Source organism: Gekko japonicus, unplaced genomic scaffold, assembly GCF_001447785.1.
Source record: "Gekko japonicus isolate JY-2015 unplaced genomic scaffold, Gekko_japonicus_V1.1 scaffold1490, whole genome shotgun sequence".
In the NCBI taxonomy this organism is placed as follows: Eukaryota; Metazoa; Chordata; class Lepidosauria; order Squamata; family Gekkonidae; genus Gekko; species Gekko japonicus.
Genome location: NW_015165285.1, coordinates 131,226 through 145,528, shown reverse-complemented (window position 1 = coordinate 145,528; position 14,303 = coordinate 131,226). Strand labels below are relative to the sequence as shown.

Genomic DNA, 14,303 nt, shown 5'->3' with positions numbered 1-14,303 from the left:
TGATAAAGTATTGATATTAATTCTCTGGCTAATCTTCCATTAGGGTAGGGTGAATCACTGTCGTTAAAGTGATTTAGTTCTGTTGAAATTATTTGATTTAAAGTGGTTTAATTCAATACGTTGCCTTAATAGTTGTGGATTGGAAAGTACACCTTTTTTAATGTTGGCTTTCACTGAATTCCAAACTTGGTGTATTCAGTTCGTATATTCATCGGCTTATACATGCACACAAACGCATGGTCTTAAAGGTGCCACTGGACTCAAACTTTGTTCAGTTGCTTCAGACCAACATGGCTACCCACCTGAATTTATCTTAGTTTGTTGTGATGTGCACTTTAACAAATGGGTGTTGTTTCTTGCCCACAAGGCTTCACAAATCAGGAAGCCTTTTTTGTGCATGATGAGAGAAGAAAGGAATGCACATGTTCAAGAATGGACAAGGCTCATTATCATACAAGAAAACCTAAGTTTGTTCATGACAACTGAATGCAGCCTTTGTTTAAATTGCACAAAACAAAATATGCACACATATTAGCAACATTTTGGCATTTTAAAAAGAACATAATAGAATCAGAGTTATCATTAGTGCCAATTAACAGTATTCTGACCCTAGCTTTTTTTAGTATGCATCTAGTTAGTATTTGTTGTCACAAATGTTTTTGTAAAATATCTGGTTGTTTTGTACACTGAATAGTAAAGATGGTTTTGGAAAAATTTCTTGCATCATTATAGAAGTACTACAGAGGTTTTGGAAGGGATTCCAAAAAACCAATCAAGAAAGCCCCAATTAAAAGTCTATGTTGGATTTTATAAACACAAAAGAAAAGCTACGACGTGCTCAAATCCATGGGTCTAGGACATGATTCACAGAATGGCGTGTTCCAGCAGAGAACTGGAGAAGTACTAAAATGTGAATACATTCTTCAGTGCACGGGTTTATGGCCATGAACAGAGAATTCCAGTGGTCACACAGCATGCTGCATGTAACTTGCGCCTCTTCCAATGGGTTTTTTCCCCCTGCATGGGAAGCATGAAGCCCTTGACATGGTGGTTATTTAATTCCTTTAAACTGTAGGGAAAAAACTCATTCTCATCTGTTTCAAACGGGGATCTGCAGAGTAGCTGTGGGGCAGTGTCCGAGCGGACTGGACACCCCAACCAGTACGAAGAAAGGAGTCTGCTTTCAAAATGATAGGGGACAGCTCACTGCTCATAATTGGACTAAAAGCTCCCTCCTGGTTCCGTTTCCAAACTGCCAGGCAGGGTATAGCAGGCTGCAGGGCTTTGAAAATGCTGCCAGGAGGCAGCGGTGAGTCAGTTTCAAGGCACAGGAGTTGTGCCGAGAAGTGCCACTGTTTGGCCACAGAATGTTTCCAGGGGCCGAAGCCAAACTCTTCTCCCCCATTAGAACCATAATCAGGTCCAATTCTCAAGCTCTTAGATATTAGAAACAGGCTGGTTGCAGTGAATTGGAAAAGTGCAGCCTAGGAGAGTTTTTTCTGGGAATCACAATGTTAATATTAAGGTCACTGTTTCTCATTGTTAATCTTGCACAGACACACGCCTTTCTCCCTGCCCCAGTCCCTTGCTTGCTTGTGCTTTTTTACTTGAAATTAACAGATATTCTCACCGGGAAAACGCACACACACAAGCAAACTTTGCTTCTGATCTGACCCAATGCTGTACTTCTGTCTATATACATAACAATACCTTGAATAAAACTTTGTTGGTCTTAAAGGTGCCATTGGACTCAAACTTTATTCTGATGCTTCAGACCAACACGGCTAGCCTCCTAAATAAATATTACATTAGCACAGTGCAAAGGAAGCCTTTTCTCTTCATCTGGATGCAAGCTATTTCTGAGTAAATGTGCTTAGGATAGGAGCTACAATTCCTCAAAGAAATCTTCTTGCCCTCGCTTTTCTTCCTACACATGGTCAAGTATTCTTTCTCGAAAAAGAAGTTTGTGGTTCCATCCCATGCATGTGTCTTCCCGTAAGTAAATCTCACCGAGTTCAGGAAAGCACTTCCATTACATTACATTACATTTGCAATTTATATACCGCCCTATCCATGAGGCTCAGAACGGTTTACAGACACACAATTTCTTATCTAAGCTAGGAGTACAATGGTGAGGGGAGGGTATTTTTTCTTAACTAGGCACCTAACAGCCAGATCTTTCTTGGAATCAGTGGTGGATTCGATGGTGGTATTTTCCTCAGGGGCGAAGATGTCCAGTGTTGAAGTACGGATTCTCTGCAATAGCAGCTCCTTTCCAGCAGATGGCCCCCACAGAACATGAACGAGGCAGCTCGACTCTGTCCAATCGGCTCCAGTCTTCATTGCAACGTCATGCTCTCCAGGCACCGGTCTCCGTACTCGGGCTCGCCGCCATCTTTCACCTTTATCATCATTGATTCCACACCATTGCCGCTGCTTTTAACACCAATCACGGAGGAAAGGTGCCCCCCGCTCGTAAGGAGCAGGTACCCATTTACCTACTTGCCCGTACAGGCTTTCGGACTGCTGGGTGGGCGGGAGCTGGGACAAAGGGCTGGGAGCTCACCCTGGCCGCGGTGGGACGCGAACTGCCGTTGGCAGTTCGGCTAGATTAACTTGCAGGCTTTTTAACGCCATGCGCCACCACTCCTGGTAACTGCTTCCAAGTAACAGCGCATAAGATGGCACCCTTAGAGGACAGGAAGGAGGGAGGAAGAATTAAAGTGGTAGGTGGTGTTTCCCTCCCCACTCCCCACCAGCTGTATTGACAGACTCGATGACCCACTCAGGGCGTCAAATAGGCTAGGTATGCCACTGCATTGAACATACACATACCCTGCCCTGTCTGTATTCTCATGTGACCCTCAGGATTCTCCATCTACCTTGTTCTAATTTTTTTTTTTAATTTGGGGTGCATGGGTAATGCTGCATAGGAATAACACAACACTTTTTTAAAAAAAACCTTTAAAAAAAAAACTTCCACGCCCCCACTTTCTCCCCTATCTAAAAGGCAATCCAAGCAATCCATTGCTGCAAGGGACCAGTCATCCGGTCAGGAACAATGAAAAAGAGTAATTTACGAGCAATTGCACTGTTTCCATTTCATACACAAGAAACTGCTAGTGCTGCCCCATAGTGACCTGCCATGAAAGCATTGGTTTTTTTACAGGTTTTAAATAGAGTAAAGGTTTTTGTGGAAGGGCCGAGTTGTTTGTGGTCTGTGCCTGGACAGAAGCAGATGTCCTGTGGAAACATGGGGGTGGGGAAACAGCTTATGAGATGGGTGGATGAAATATAAAAAATCCTTGGTGTGAAAGCAGGCTACAATTTCTGAGCTGCAGCCACCACTTCTACCTCTTCCTTCTTCACATTACCTGGATGCCCTTTCTGTACCATCAGTCTAATAAAGGAACGGCCAGCTACCATTCTCAGCAAAATAAGAAGCTGGCAACGGGCCAGATTCTCAGTCTCCTTTCGAAAATTAAATTACCAGGGCTAAAAGCTGTCAAAGACTCTCTACAGGAGTAGGTTACATCACTCCCTGATTCTCCCTCCTTCTGGCACCTTAAATGTTTACATCTAAATAAGGTTGGGTGACTATGTGCTCCTACTTTAAATAAGAAATTAACAAAAAATAATAATAAGTGAAGCTAAAGAAAACATGCTGTAAGACTGCATTGCAAATGTTAAGGGCACAGAGGAGGCATGTGGATTCAACGTAAAGATAATATAAAGAGACAAATGAATGAACCCAGAAATTACCTAATAGTTGTACAAAAGCAAGATAATTGGTAACTATGGAAACAAACATTCACACAGGATATTATCCCTGAGGGGCCAATAACAGTATAATAAAGGATACACTGAACTTTAATAGGCACATGATGTTCTTTTTCACCCACGCAGTATTATAGATAATTAACATATATGCTCAGAAATACCAGTTTTAACATAGACCGCATGGGTTAAGTGCTGTCAGCTCTGCCTTTACGAGGCCACTCTGTTTTCAGAATTTCTCACTGTCCTGCTCCAGGGGTCACGGACCGGGCGGACCGCCCCCCGGACGAACCCACCAAGACCCCCACAGCTCACCTTATCCCCAGGAACGGAGCATGACATCCTGATGTGGGAAAGAGGGGGGGGGTGAGTCTCCCGTCAACGTTCCAGGCCGGTCGGGCACGGGAGCGAGAACGGGGTCCCCGAAGCGGCTGGCAAGAGGAGGGGCAGTGAGCCACTGTGGCACCAAGCAAGCCGGGAACGGACGCCCAGCACAAGACAAGGCCGCCGCTGCCCTGGAAATGCCCTAACGGCGTCTCCGGATATTCAGAGGGGTGTGGTCCAGGGCGAGGAGAAGGGGGGCGGTCCCGGGATTGGGGCGGAAAGGTAAAAGGGAGGGAAACAAGAGAGGCCTGGGAGGAGAAGTACGGAAGAGAACAGAAGACACAGAGAGAGAGAGAGAGGGAGAGAGGAGGAAGAGAGAGGGAAACGGAGCAGCAGTTCCCTCCGTACTGACAGAGGGACACTCTGGGTGAGCTTAACCCTGTCCCCTGTCGGTCTGAGGCCTCTCCACCCCCCTCCCTTTTTGCATTCTGCCACTCCCAGGTCCGTCCAACCTGCCGGAGCTCAGCCAAGCCCCCTCGACACCAAGGCCACTGGGGGCGCTTCTCCAGGGACCAATAAGTGGCATGACACTCCCTCTTTCCTCCAGAAGAGAGAAGAGTAGGTTTTTTTATACCCTGCTTTTCTCTACCTTAAGGAGTCTCAAAGCAGCTAACAAATGCCTTCCCTTCCCTCTCCCTCCCCACAATGATAACCTTGTGAGGCAGGTGGGACTGAGAGAGTTCCGAGAGAACCGTGACTGGCCCAAGGTCACCCAGCTGGCTTCATGTGGAGGAGTGGGGAATCAAACCCGGTTCTCCAGATTAGAGTCCCTCATTCTTAACCACTACGCCACGTTGTTCTCTTTCCTGGTGTTTTCTTACTCTCTTGCTGTTCCATAGCTTCCCAAATTCTTCAAGGAAGGAAATTGTCAGAGAAATGACTGCAGTCCAGGAAGTACTCCTCTGAATTCTTCCAAGTTTCCTCCTTTTATCATACTACTGTCGGGAATCCCGCGGAATGCTGGCTGGCACGTTAGTGCCCAAAGGAGATAGAGTACCCACTCAGTAATGGAGACAGGAACGTAGGTGCAACCACTGTGAGTTTATTCTCACCCAGCCACCACCTATATACAGTTCTGTGTGTCAAAGTGCTCCGCTGCAACTGATACATTGGAAGGGGAAAAGACACTGTACACTCTGTACATAAATACACCTGCTGGCCAATCAGCAGAAAGCCGATGCAACCTTCTGCAACATCTTCAGTGCCAGGCTGCACTGCCTCAAACTAGTTCTGGCCAGCCTTCTAGCAGTCACATGCTGTTACTAGCTGTCACTTCACTGACACACCAGATCAAACTCATCTAGGCCAGCCTTACAATAATAAGTGGATCACGACAACTACTACTTGCAGTGAGGATAAGATGGTGTTTACTCTAGGATTTTGGCTGGGGGCAGGGGGCTTAGCATATTCAGGTTGCGGTCACACGCACCAGCTGAAGTGGAAGGGAAGCAAGGCTATTTCCTCCGGAGGATTTTGACCTGCAGTTGCGAGATCACACAGCCCTTTGTAGCTGTGTGATCAGACGCAACTGCGGGTGAGCTGGGGGTTTTTTTGGCCAATTGTTTCCCGTGTGCATAAACAAGGAATCGCACCTCTGCACTGAGGACCCTCGCACACTGCGAAGAGGGGTGGGTGGGTGGGACAGCACTGAGCCGAGATGGCCCGATCAGACCCTCTCAATGGCATGAGTGCGTGCTTGCGCGATCAGACAGAGGAAAGTCCGTCCGTGGCCCGTTGGAACCTGTTTACTACTGGACTTCCCGCAGTGTCTTTTAAGTTCGCTTCTGCAGTGGAGCAGCAACGGTTCGCTGACGACCAATGTTCCCTCTAAGCTGTGGAGTCTTGTGAGCAAAAATTATACTTTGTGAGCTACTGGCACTAAAGTTGTGAGCGAGTGATTGGGCTGCTGCATAAATTAGTTTGCTCTGGAGCCCTCCTTCCTGAGCTAAGACAAAAATGTGTGAGCTGGAGGCTAAAAAACTGGGAGCTAGCTCACACTAACTCAGCTTAGAGGGAACACTGCTGACGACGGCGGGACGCTTCCCAGATGTTGCTGTCTGATCGTTCCCTTTAGATCCATCAAGCATTTGCTGCTATGTTGGATCTAAAGGCACGTGTGATCACAGCCTCAGTTCACTCGCTTAACCCAGAATTTATTTATTTAAAGTATTTATATCTTGACTTTCCACAATGCCCCAAACATAAACATAACACAATTACAAAACATCACTGAAACACATAAATTAAATCACATCAAATTCAAACACTGAAACTACCAGATGCCAGAGACATTTATTAGTTACTTCCACTCAAGATAAGTAAAAAATAATTCCACCTTGCAACTTTTGCAGAAAGAAGAGAGTGTGGGAGCTTTCTGTAGCGTGTCTGGGTGCAGCAGGGGCCGTAGCTGAGTGAACTTCCCAAACAGAGGGCACCATCAGAAGTGAGGGGCCTGATGACATTATTTGGTGAAGATATGGAGCTTCCAGGTGGTGAAGGACTTTAAAAGCAACAATCCAGCACTGTGAATTTTGCCCAGAAACAAAAAGGTAACTTAATGAAGCTGCCAAAGCACTGGTATTATATGATCACATTGGCATAAACTTGTTAGTAATCTAGTAGCAGCATCCTGTACCAGCTGAAGTTTCAAGTTTTTCAGGGGCAGCCCCATTACAGTAATCTAGCCTTGAGGTTACAGCAGTACAGATCAGCATTGCAAGATCAGCCCTGTTAAGATAGGGGGCCATTTGGTCCACTCAATATCAATAATAGAAGGTGCTCCTAACCGTCTCCCTGCCCTTATTTTCCAAGAACAACACTGGGTTCAACATTGTTCCCAGACATTTCACCAAGTCAGAGAAACGTGCCATCATGCCATCAGTTTCTATTGGTGGTAACCTCATACTATTGGCCTTGCCTACCAGCAACAGCTTCCTGTTTCCTGGATTCAGTTTCAGCTTGTTCTCCCTTAACCACTTGACTACTGCTTTCATGCATTGGTTTAGCATTGACACCACTGCTTTTGGTGGCTTGGATAAAGAGATGCAATGCTCCCTCTAAGCCAGGGATGGCGAACCTTTTAGAGACCGAGTGCCCAAGCTGCGACCCAAAACCCACTTATTTATCGCAAAGTGCCAACACAGCAATTTAACCTGAATACTGAGGTTTTACTTTAGAAAAAACAACTCATACATTAAATTAAGATGATCCAAACAAAGTAAGGAAAGCAATCCCAAATGCTTTCATTTACTTTAAATTATTTGGCAGAGAATTCGACACTTTAATAATGGTCTGGGCCTGGCTGGAGCGATGGCAAGTGTGCCCACAGAGAGGGCTCTGAGTGCCACCTCTGGCACCCATGCCATAGGTTCGCCACCACTGCTCTAAGCTGTGGAGTCTTTGTGAGCTACGGGCATTAAAGTTGTGAGCAAGCGATTTGGCTACTGCATAAATCAGTCTGCTCTGGGGCCATCCTTCCTGAGCTAAGACAAAAATGTGTGAGCTGGAGGCTTAAAAAACTGTGAGCTAGCTCACACTAACTCAGCTTAGAGGGAACACTGAAGAGCTGTATAATTAGGTGTCATCTGCATAATGCTGACAACCCACCCCAAGGCTCCAGATGAACTCTCCACCAAAGTTCACACACAGATGTTAAAGAGCCCTGCTAAAAGGATCAGTCCCTGCGGAAGGTCACAGCTTACGCTCCATCTACTGATATGATGTGGGGGAAACGAAGAACCTCGTGCCTTAGCGTCTGACCTTCATGTGTGCTATATGTAAAATTAGGAAGGCAGTGGACCCTTCTGCTGACGGTTAGACACCCCAGACCTTGCCTTACTGAACCACTCAACTCTCAAGGAGGTGATACTGGTATGAAGGGGCAATTGTGGCCCTGGTCACACGGGCAGGAAAATACGGGGGGGTGTCCTCCATCCGGTCCCCTCCAGGAGGAGCTTCAGCCGGCCACCCTCCCACCACGCCCCCCCTGCACCTCCCCCTCTGCCGCCGGGTGCAGAGAGTTCTTTTTGAGCAGGCCGAGCCAGGAGTGGGGAGGGGGTTACGGAAAAGAGGAGACGGCTGTGTTGTTTGTTTTTAAACAAAGTGTGCGCATGCGCTGTTGGGTGCTTGTGCGCATCCCATGGAGGCTTGGGGGGAAAAAACCTTTTAGCGACAGGACATGGGCGGGCGCTGGATGCCACGACCTACCACCGGAAACACAATCAGGCGCCTGACCTTGCCCCGTAGTTTCCGGAAACTAGTACCTTGGAGGTACTAGTTTTTTACCCCGCATCTTCGGCGGGAAGCCTCGGGTTCGCCACGGGAGCTCTACGCTTCCCAGATGTGGCGGTGAGATCGCGTCCGGAATATCCACCTATCTTCCGTCCCTCTAGTGTGCCTAATGCTCCTTGTGACCGCAGCCTGTATAAGGTTGCTACCAAAGCTTTCACATTTCTGACATCTGATGCTTGCCCTTGCAGTGCCCACACATATTTATAACCTGAGAGCCAGTGTGGTGCAGTGGTTAGAGTGTCTGACTAGGATCTGGGAGACCCAGGTTCAAATCTTCACTCCGCTCTGGAAACGTGCCTGGTAATCTTAGGCCATTTATGTTCTCTCTGTCTCCCTCCCTCTCTCCCAACCTAACCCATCTCACATAGTTATTCTTGTGAGGATAAAATGGAAGAGGGGAGAATAACGTAGTAAGCTGTTTTTGGTCCCCCGTTGGACATAAAAGAAGGCATTATCTAAACAGGGATTTTTGGATGATGCCTCCATACTAGATCCCTTCCAGTCCAGCTTCCGACCAGGCCATGGGACAGAGACGGTTCTGGTCACCCTTACAGACGATCTCCGAAGGCATCTGGATCCAGGCGGTATGGCGGTGCTGATGTTGTTAGACCTGTCGGCGGCGTTCGACACAGTCGACCATCAACTACTGGTTCACTGCCTCCCCGATACCGGGATACAAGGGATTGCCTTACAGTGGCTCACCTCGTTTCTTCAGGATCAGGGACAGAGGGTGACAGTTGGGGAACAACTGTCCAGAGGCACCCGATATTGTGCGGAGTGCCCCAAGGTGCACTGCTTTCCCCAATGCTGTTTAACATTTATATGCGCCCCTCGTCCAGATTGCCCAGAGACATGGGCTGGGTTGTCATCAATATGCTGATGATACCCAGCTCTATCTGTTATTGGACAGCCAGTCAGACTCTAGCCCGGGAGATCTGGACCTGGAATTGAAAGCCGTGGCTGGTTGGCTTAGGCTGCGCCGACTGAAATTGAATCCAATGAAGACGGAGGTCCTGTGCTTGAGTCAGAGTGGTCCAAGGTTGGGGGATCCCTCTCCCGACCTTCGATGGGGCGCCGTTGGTGCCAGCGCCGGAGGTTAGGAGTTTGGGAGTGCTTCTGGACACCTCCCTAACAATGGAGGCCCAGGTAGTAGCTACTGCAAAGTCGGCCTTTTACCATCTACGGCTGGTTAGGCAGTTGGCTCCCTTCCTTGAATGCAATGACCTAGCAACAGTGATCCACGCATTGGTCACCTCAAGATTGGATTACTGTAATGCTCTCTACATGGGGCAGCCCTTGTACCAAATCCGGAAGTTGCAGCTGGGGCAGAATGCAGTGGCAAGGCTGTTATTGTGTCTTCCTATGCGGGAACACATCCAGCCCGCCCTAAAACCCCTGCACTGGCTGCCTATAGCATACCGGATACGGTTCAAGGTGCTGGTTCTTACTTTTAAAGCCCTATATGGCCAGGGACCTGCTTACCTGAGGGACCGCCTCTCCCCGTATGTACCCCAGTGAGCACTAAGATCGGGCTCCAAAAATCGCCTGGTTCTTCCGGGGCCTAAAGAGGCCAGGTTGGCTACAACGAGGGCCGAGGCCTTTTTGGTGGCGGCCCCTCACTGGTGGAACGAGCTCCCAGAGGACATCAGGGCCCTGCGGGACCTTTTACAGTTCCGCAGGGCCTGTAAAACGGAGCTCTTCCGCCAGGCTTTTAAGTAGGGTGCCGGCGCTGCCTCGATTTTATGGCCCTGGCCCGATTACCAACTGTACCAACAGTACCAAGGGCCCCACCAATCGAGCCTTTATAGCTGGGCGGGAGTTTGTTGACACCATTCAGTGGACAGTAGATATCAGAAGATCGCCATATTTTAATGTAAGTTATGTCTAAACAGTATGAATTTATAGTGATATAGTTTTATTGGAATTTTAATGTATATTCATTACGTTGTTAGCCACCCTGAGCCGCCGTATGGCAGGGAGGGCGGGATATAAGTGTAAATAAGAAATAAACAAACCAATGAATGAATGTGTGCTTTGGGATGAACCTGGGACCCCCCCCAACCATCACCAGCATTTTCCAAGTAAGGTTGTCTTTGGGAAATGTGGTTGACAGACAGAGACAGTCATTTGGTTTATGGCTACCTAGTAAACTTTGTGTAAAGGTAAAGGTTTCCCTTGCTCGAACGCCAGTCAAATCCGACTCTAGGGTTGCAGTGCTCATCTCCGTTTCTAAGCCGAAGAGCCAGTGCTGTCTGAAGACGTTTCCGTGGTCACATGGCCGGCATGACTAGATGCCGAGGCGCACGGAACGCTGTTACCTTCCCATTTTTTTACATGAATGTTTAATATGCACACACACAATATAATGTATACTCCTATTTGCAAATGTGTACCATACAAAGTTTGAGTCCAGTGGACGCAAACATTGTTCTGCTGCTTCAGACCAACACGGCTACCCACCAGAGTGTACCATACAAGCAGCCCTGACCTGGATAGTTCAGGCTAGCCCAATCTCATCAGATCTCGGAAGCCAAGTGGGGCTGGTCCTGGTTCAATGTTCCCTCTAAGCTGTGGAGTCTTGTGAGCAAAAATTCTATTTTGTGAGCTACTGGCTTTATAGTTGTGAGCAAGCGATTTGGCTACTGCATAAATTTGTTTGCTCTGGAGCTGTCCTTCCTGGGCGAAGACAAAAATGTGTGAGCCGGAGGCTAAAAAACTGTGAGCTAGCTCAAACCAACTCAGCTTAGAGGGAACACTTAGAGGGTTAGTGTTTGGATGGGAGGCCTCCAAGGAATATCAGGATTGTGACGTGGAGGCAGGCAACGGCAAACCACCTCTGAACATCTCTTGTCTTGAAAACACCACAGGGTCACCACGAGTCAGCTGCAACTTGACAGCACTTTCCACCACACCATGCAGGCGAAGCACACCGAGGAACTGGGACTGTCCGTGGTTTCCCCTTATTTCTACATGCATCATGAAGCATCTCTGAGCAAGGATTTGAACTTGAGTTTCAAAACTCAGAACTTCCTATCCATTGCATCACAAATGGATTTTCCCCCTTGGTGGCGAAAAATACAGTACACCAATGGCCGATAATGCATTATCCTTCAGTGGTTCCTGCAATTCAGTTGCTTGAGGGGGAGATACTTCACCTTAACTGGCCCTGATAGAAACACATTTAGCTAAGAAGTGAAATGGCTCATGGGATGCTTTTGCTAGAAACAATTTGCTAAAGCTGCTTGCTGAATGTATTTCACGTCATTAAAACAGGGTTTTTTTGTTCGCTTTACAAAACCAATGCAAGTTACATTTTGAATAGGACCAGAAAGTATAAAACAAAACAATGCAAAAGTTTGTCTGTTTCAAAGAAACTTTATGCTAATTCACCATCTGTAGGGGCTTCCCAGATATAAATGGATTCACCCAATTATCAGAACTAATGAAGCACCAGATATGCAAATATTCCAGTCTCTGCCTTTGATTATTCTTAGTTCAAAAAACGTAAAGGCTGCTTTGCTGCTCTTACCTTCTTTCAGAAAAGAGCATGAATATTTCAAAGTATCATGGAACCATCAGATGGTAAAGTTCTAGACACAAAATAGAAATGTGTGAGAAGAGAGAACACATTTCTTCCCCACTTTAATCTTCACGTTCCTTCTTGTTTTTGGTCTAAACTCATCAAAGAAAACAAAACTTTCCTTCTGATTACTTGCACATTTCCCCAGCTTATATATCTGAAAGAACTTTTAGACTGCTTGGCAGATGGAGACAAACAGAAAATATTCACCTGGGCTGTAATTTATGGCCAGAGCTGGGGATATAGTGAGCCTGCGGAAAAAAGCTTCCTCTTCCCTGATTTCAGGTGTTTCCCAAACTTCTGATAAACATTGTTTCTAATTTTAAATTGGACAACACTTCACTCTTGTATTCCACCCCACCCCAATATTGACAGAGACATCACAGCAGACAGTTTCTTTCCTTACCTTTCTATTGCCACACACTGAAAGGGATGGTATGAACGGAATTATTTTCCTCTTGTTCCTGGGTGAACGCTGAAGATTGATGCCACAGCTGTATGCTCATTCAGCCTTCTCCTGTGTGGATATTTGTATTGTTATTATGGACCGGATATTTTGAGACTATAAAATATTCCTGTTGTATAAATGCTACCTTTTTTTGAAGGTTTTTGGTGAATCATTTTGTACACAGTTTTGTTCCTATTACCACCTGGAGGCTGGCAAACCCTAGTTTTAAGGGCTGATATTCACTTTTAATTTACTGATTGGCAGGGCTATTTTTGGGCAGGAAGGCACTACTGTGGTAATGTCTTTTGGTTAATTTACTAAGGCTGCGGTCATTATCATAATAGGCCACACCCAACAGTTATAGGCGCGATTTTGTCCGCCTCAGAAGTTGCAGCCGCCATTTTGTGCGGAGGGAGTTTTTCAGGGCCCAGATTTTTGGCGAAATTCTGACCTGCTTTTGTCCTTTTTTTGTTTCTTCACCAGTGGTTGTGTATTCTTCAGAGCTTCTTTCTCCATGAGGTTAGAAATTTTTTTTGTTGCTGTTAAGTCAGATTTCAGGGCTGGTGGGCTTCGGGATCGGCGGAGCCAAGGGTGTAGGCAGCCATTTCCCCTGGTCCCGCCCCGGAAGTCCTTAAAACTACTCTTGCTGAAAAACCGATTCTGACAAATTGGGAGTTTATGATGGTGTCTTGGACCATACTGAGACATCATCAGACTACTGTGGTAATGTCTTTTGGTTAATTTACTAAGGCTGCGGTCATTATCATAATAGGCCACACCCAACAGCAGGAACTCATTAGGATTGGCTTCATTAGGGGTGTGCGGCCTAACATGCAAAGGAGTTCCTGCTCCAAAAAAAGCCCTGGGTTTTGACAACAAACAAGGTAAACAGAATAACAAGCAAAAGTTGGGTGTGGCTGGATAACCACACTTCTGGTAACATGTGGGTATGGCCTAATATGCTAATGAGCTATGCTGTCATGGGTGTGGCCTAATATGCTAATGAGTACCTGCTGGCTTTTTCTACCAAAAAAGCCCTGCTGATTGTAATTTATTGTTGTAACCCGCCATGAGCCCCCTTGCGGGAAGGGCGGGATACAAAAATAAATCTTATTTTGTGGCCCCCGAGAGACACACGTAAGGAGCAATCCCAATGAGATGATGCTCCCCACGGAAGACGCTCCTAGCCTAAATTTTTATTTCAGCGTAAACGCAGGGTGTGCGTGTGTGTGCGTGTCAAACCTAAAGTTTTATTTCGGCATAAGCTTCGGTGGGTCAAACTTAACATCATACAAATACGACGCGATCTTACAAAGGAATAACGCCCCCCTCTCCCCCCATATGAATTATTATACGAGACTTCCTTCTGAGTAAACATACATAGGCGGCTCGAGCTGTTGGGACTGCGAACTACGGACTCCCAAAACGCACTTCGGCCCTATCCGCGGCTCCAAGCGGCCGCCCTCCCGACGTCTCTTTCTCCGGCCCGCCCGAGGAGGAGGCGCCCAGCCGAGGCCCGCCCCGTCTTCACCATCATCATGGCGCTGCGCGGGGTGCGGGTGCTGGAGCTGGCGGGCCTGGCGCCGGCCCCGCTCTGCGGCCAGATCCTGGCCGACTTTGGCGCCCAGGTGGTGCGGGTGGACCGCTTCAGAAGCGCGGCCATCCACGCGGACGTGCAAGGCCGGGGCAAGCGCTCGCTGGCGCTGGACCTGAAGCAGCCTCGGGGCGCCGAGACGCTGACGAGGCTCTGCCAGAAGGCGGACGTGCTTCTCGAGCCCTTCCGACCAGGTGCCTGCCTGCCTGCCTGCCTGCCTGCCTGCCTGG

General features: G+C 47.5%; 1 protein-coding gene across 1 annotated transcript in view; it reads left to right on the top strand.

Moving 5' to 3' along the window:
* The first annotated feature begins 14,017 nt into the window (after positions 1 to 14,017).
* Positions 14,018 to 14,303, top strand: part of AMACR (alpha-methylacyl-CoA racemase) — a 16,804-nt gene continuing 16,518 nt past the window's right edge. Inside the window, exon 1 of the mRNA XM_015410323.1 lies at positions 14,018 to 14,267. Within this exon, the coding sequence (XP_015265809.1) occupies positions 14,018 to 14,267 (250 nt within the window). The remainder of the gene's footprint in view (positions 14,268 to 14,303) is intronic.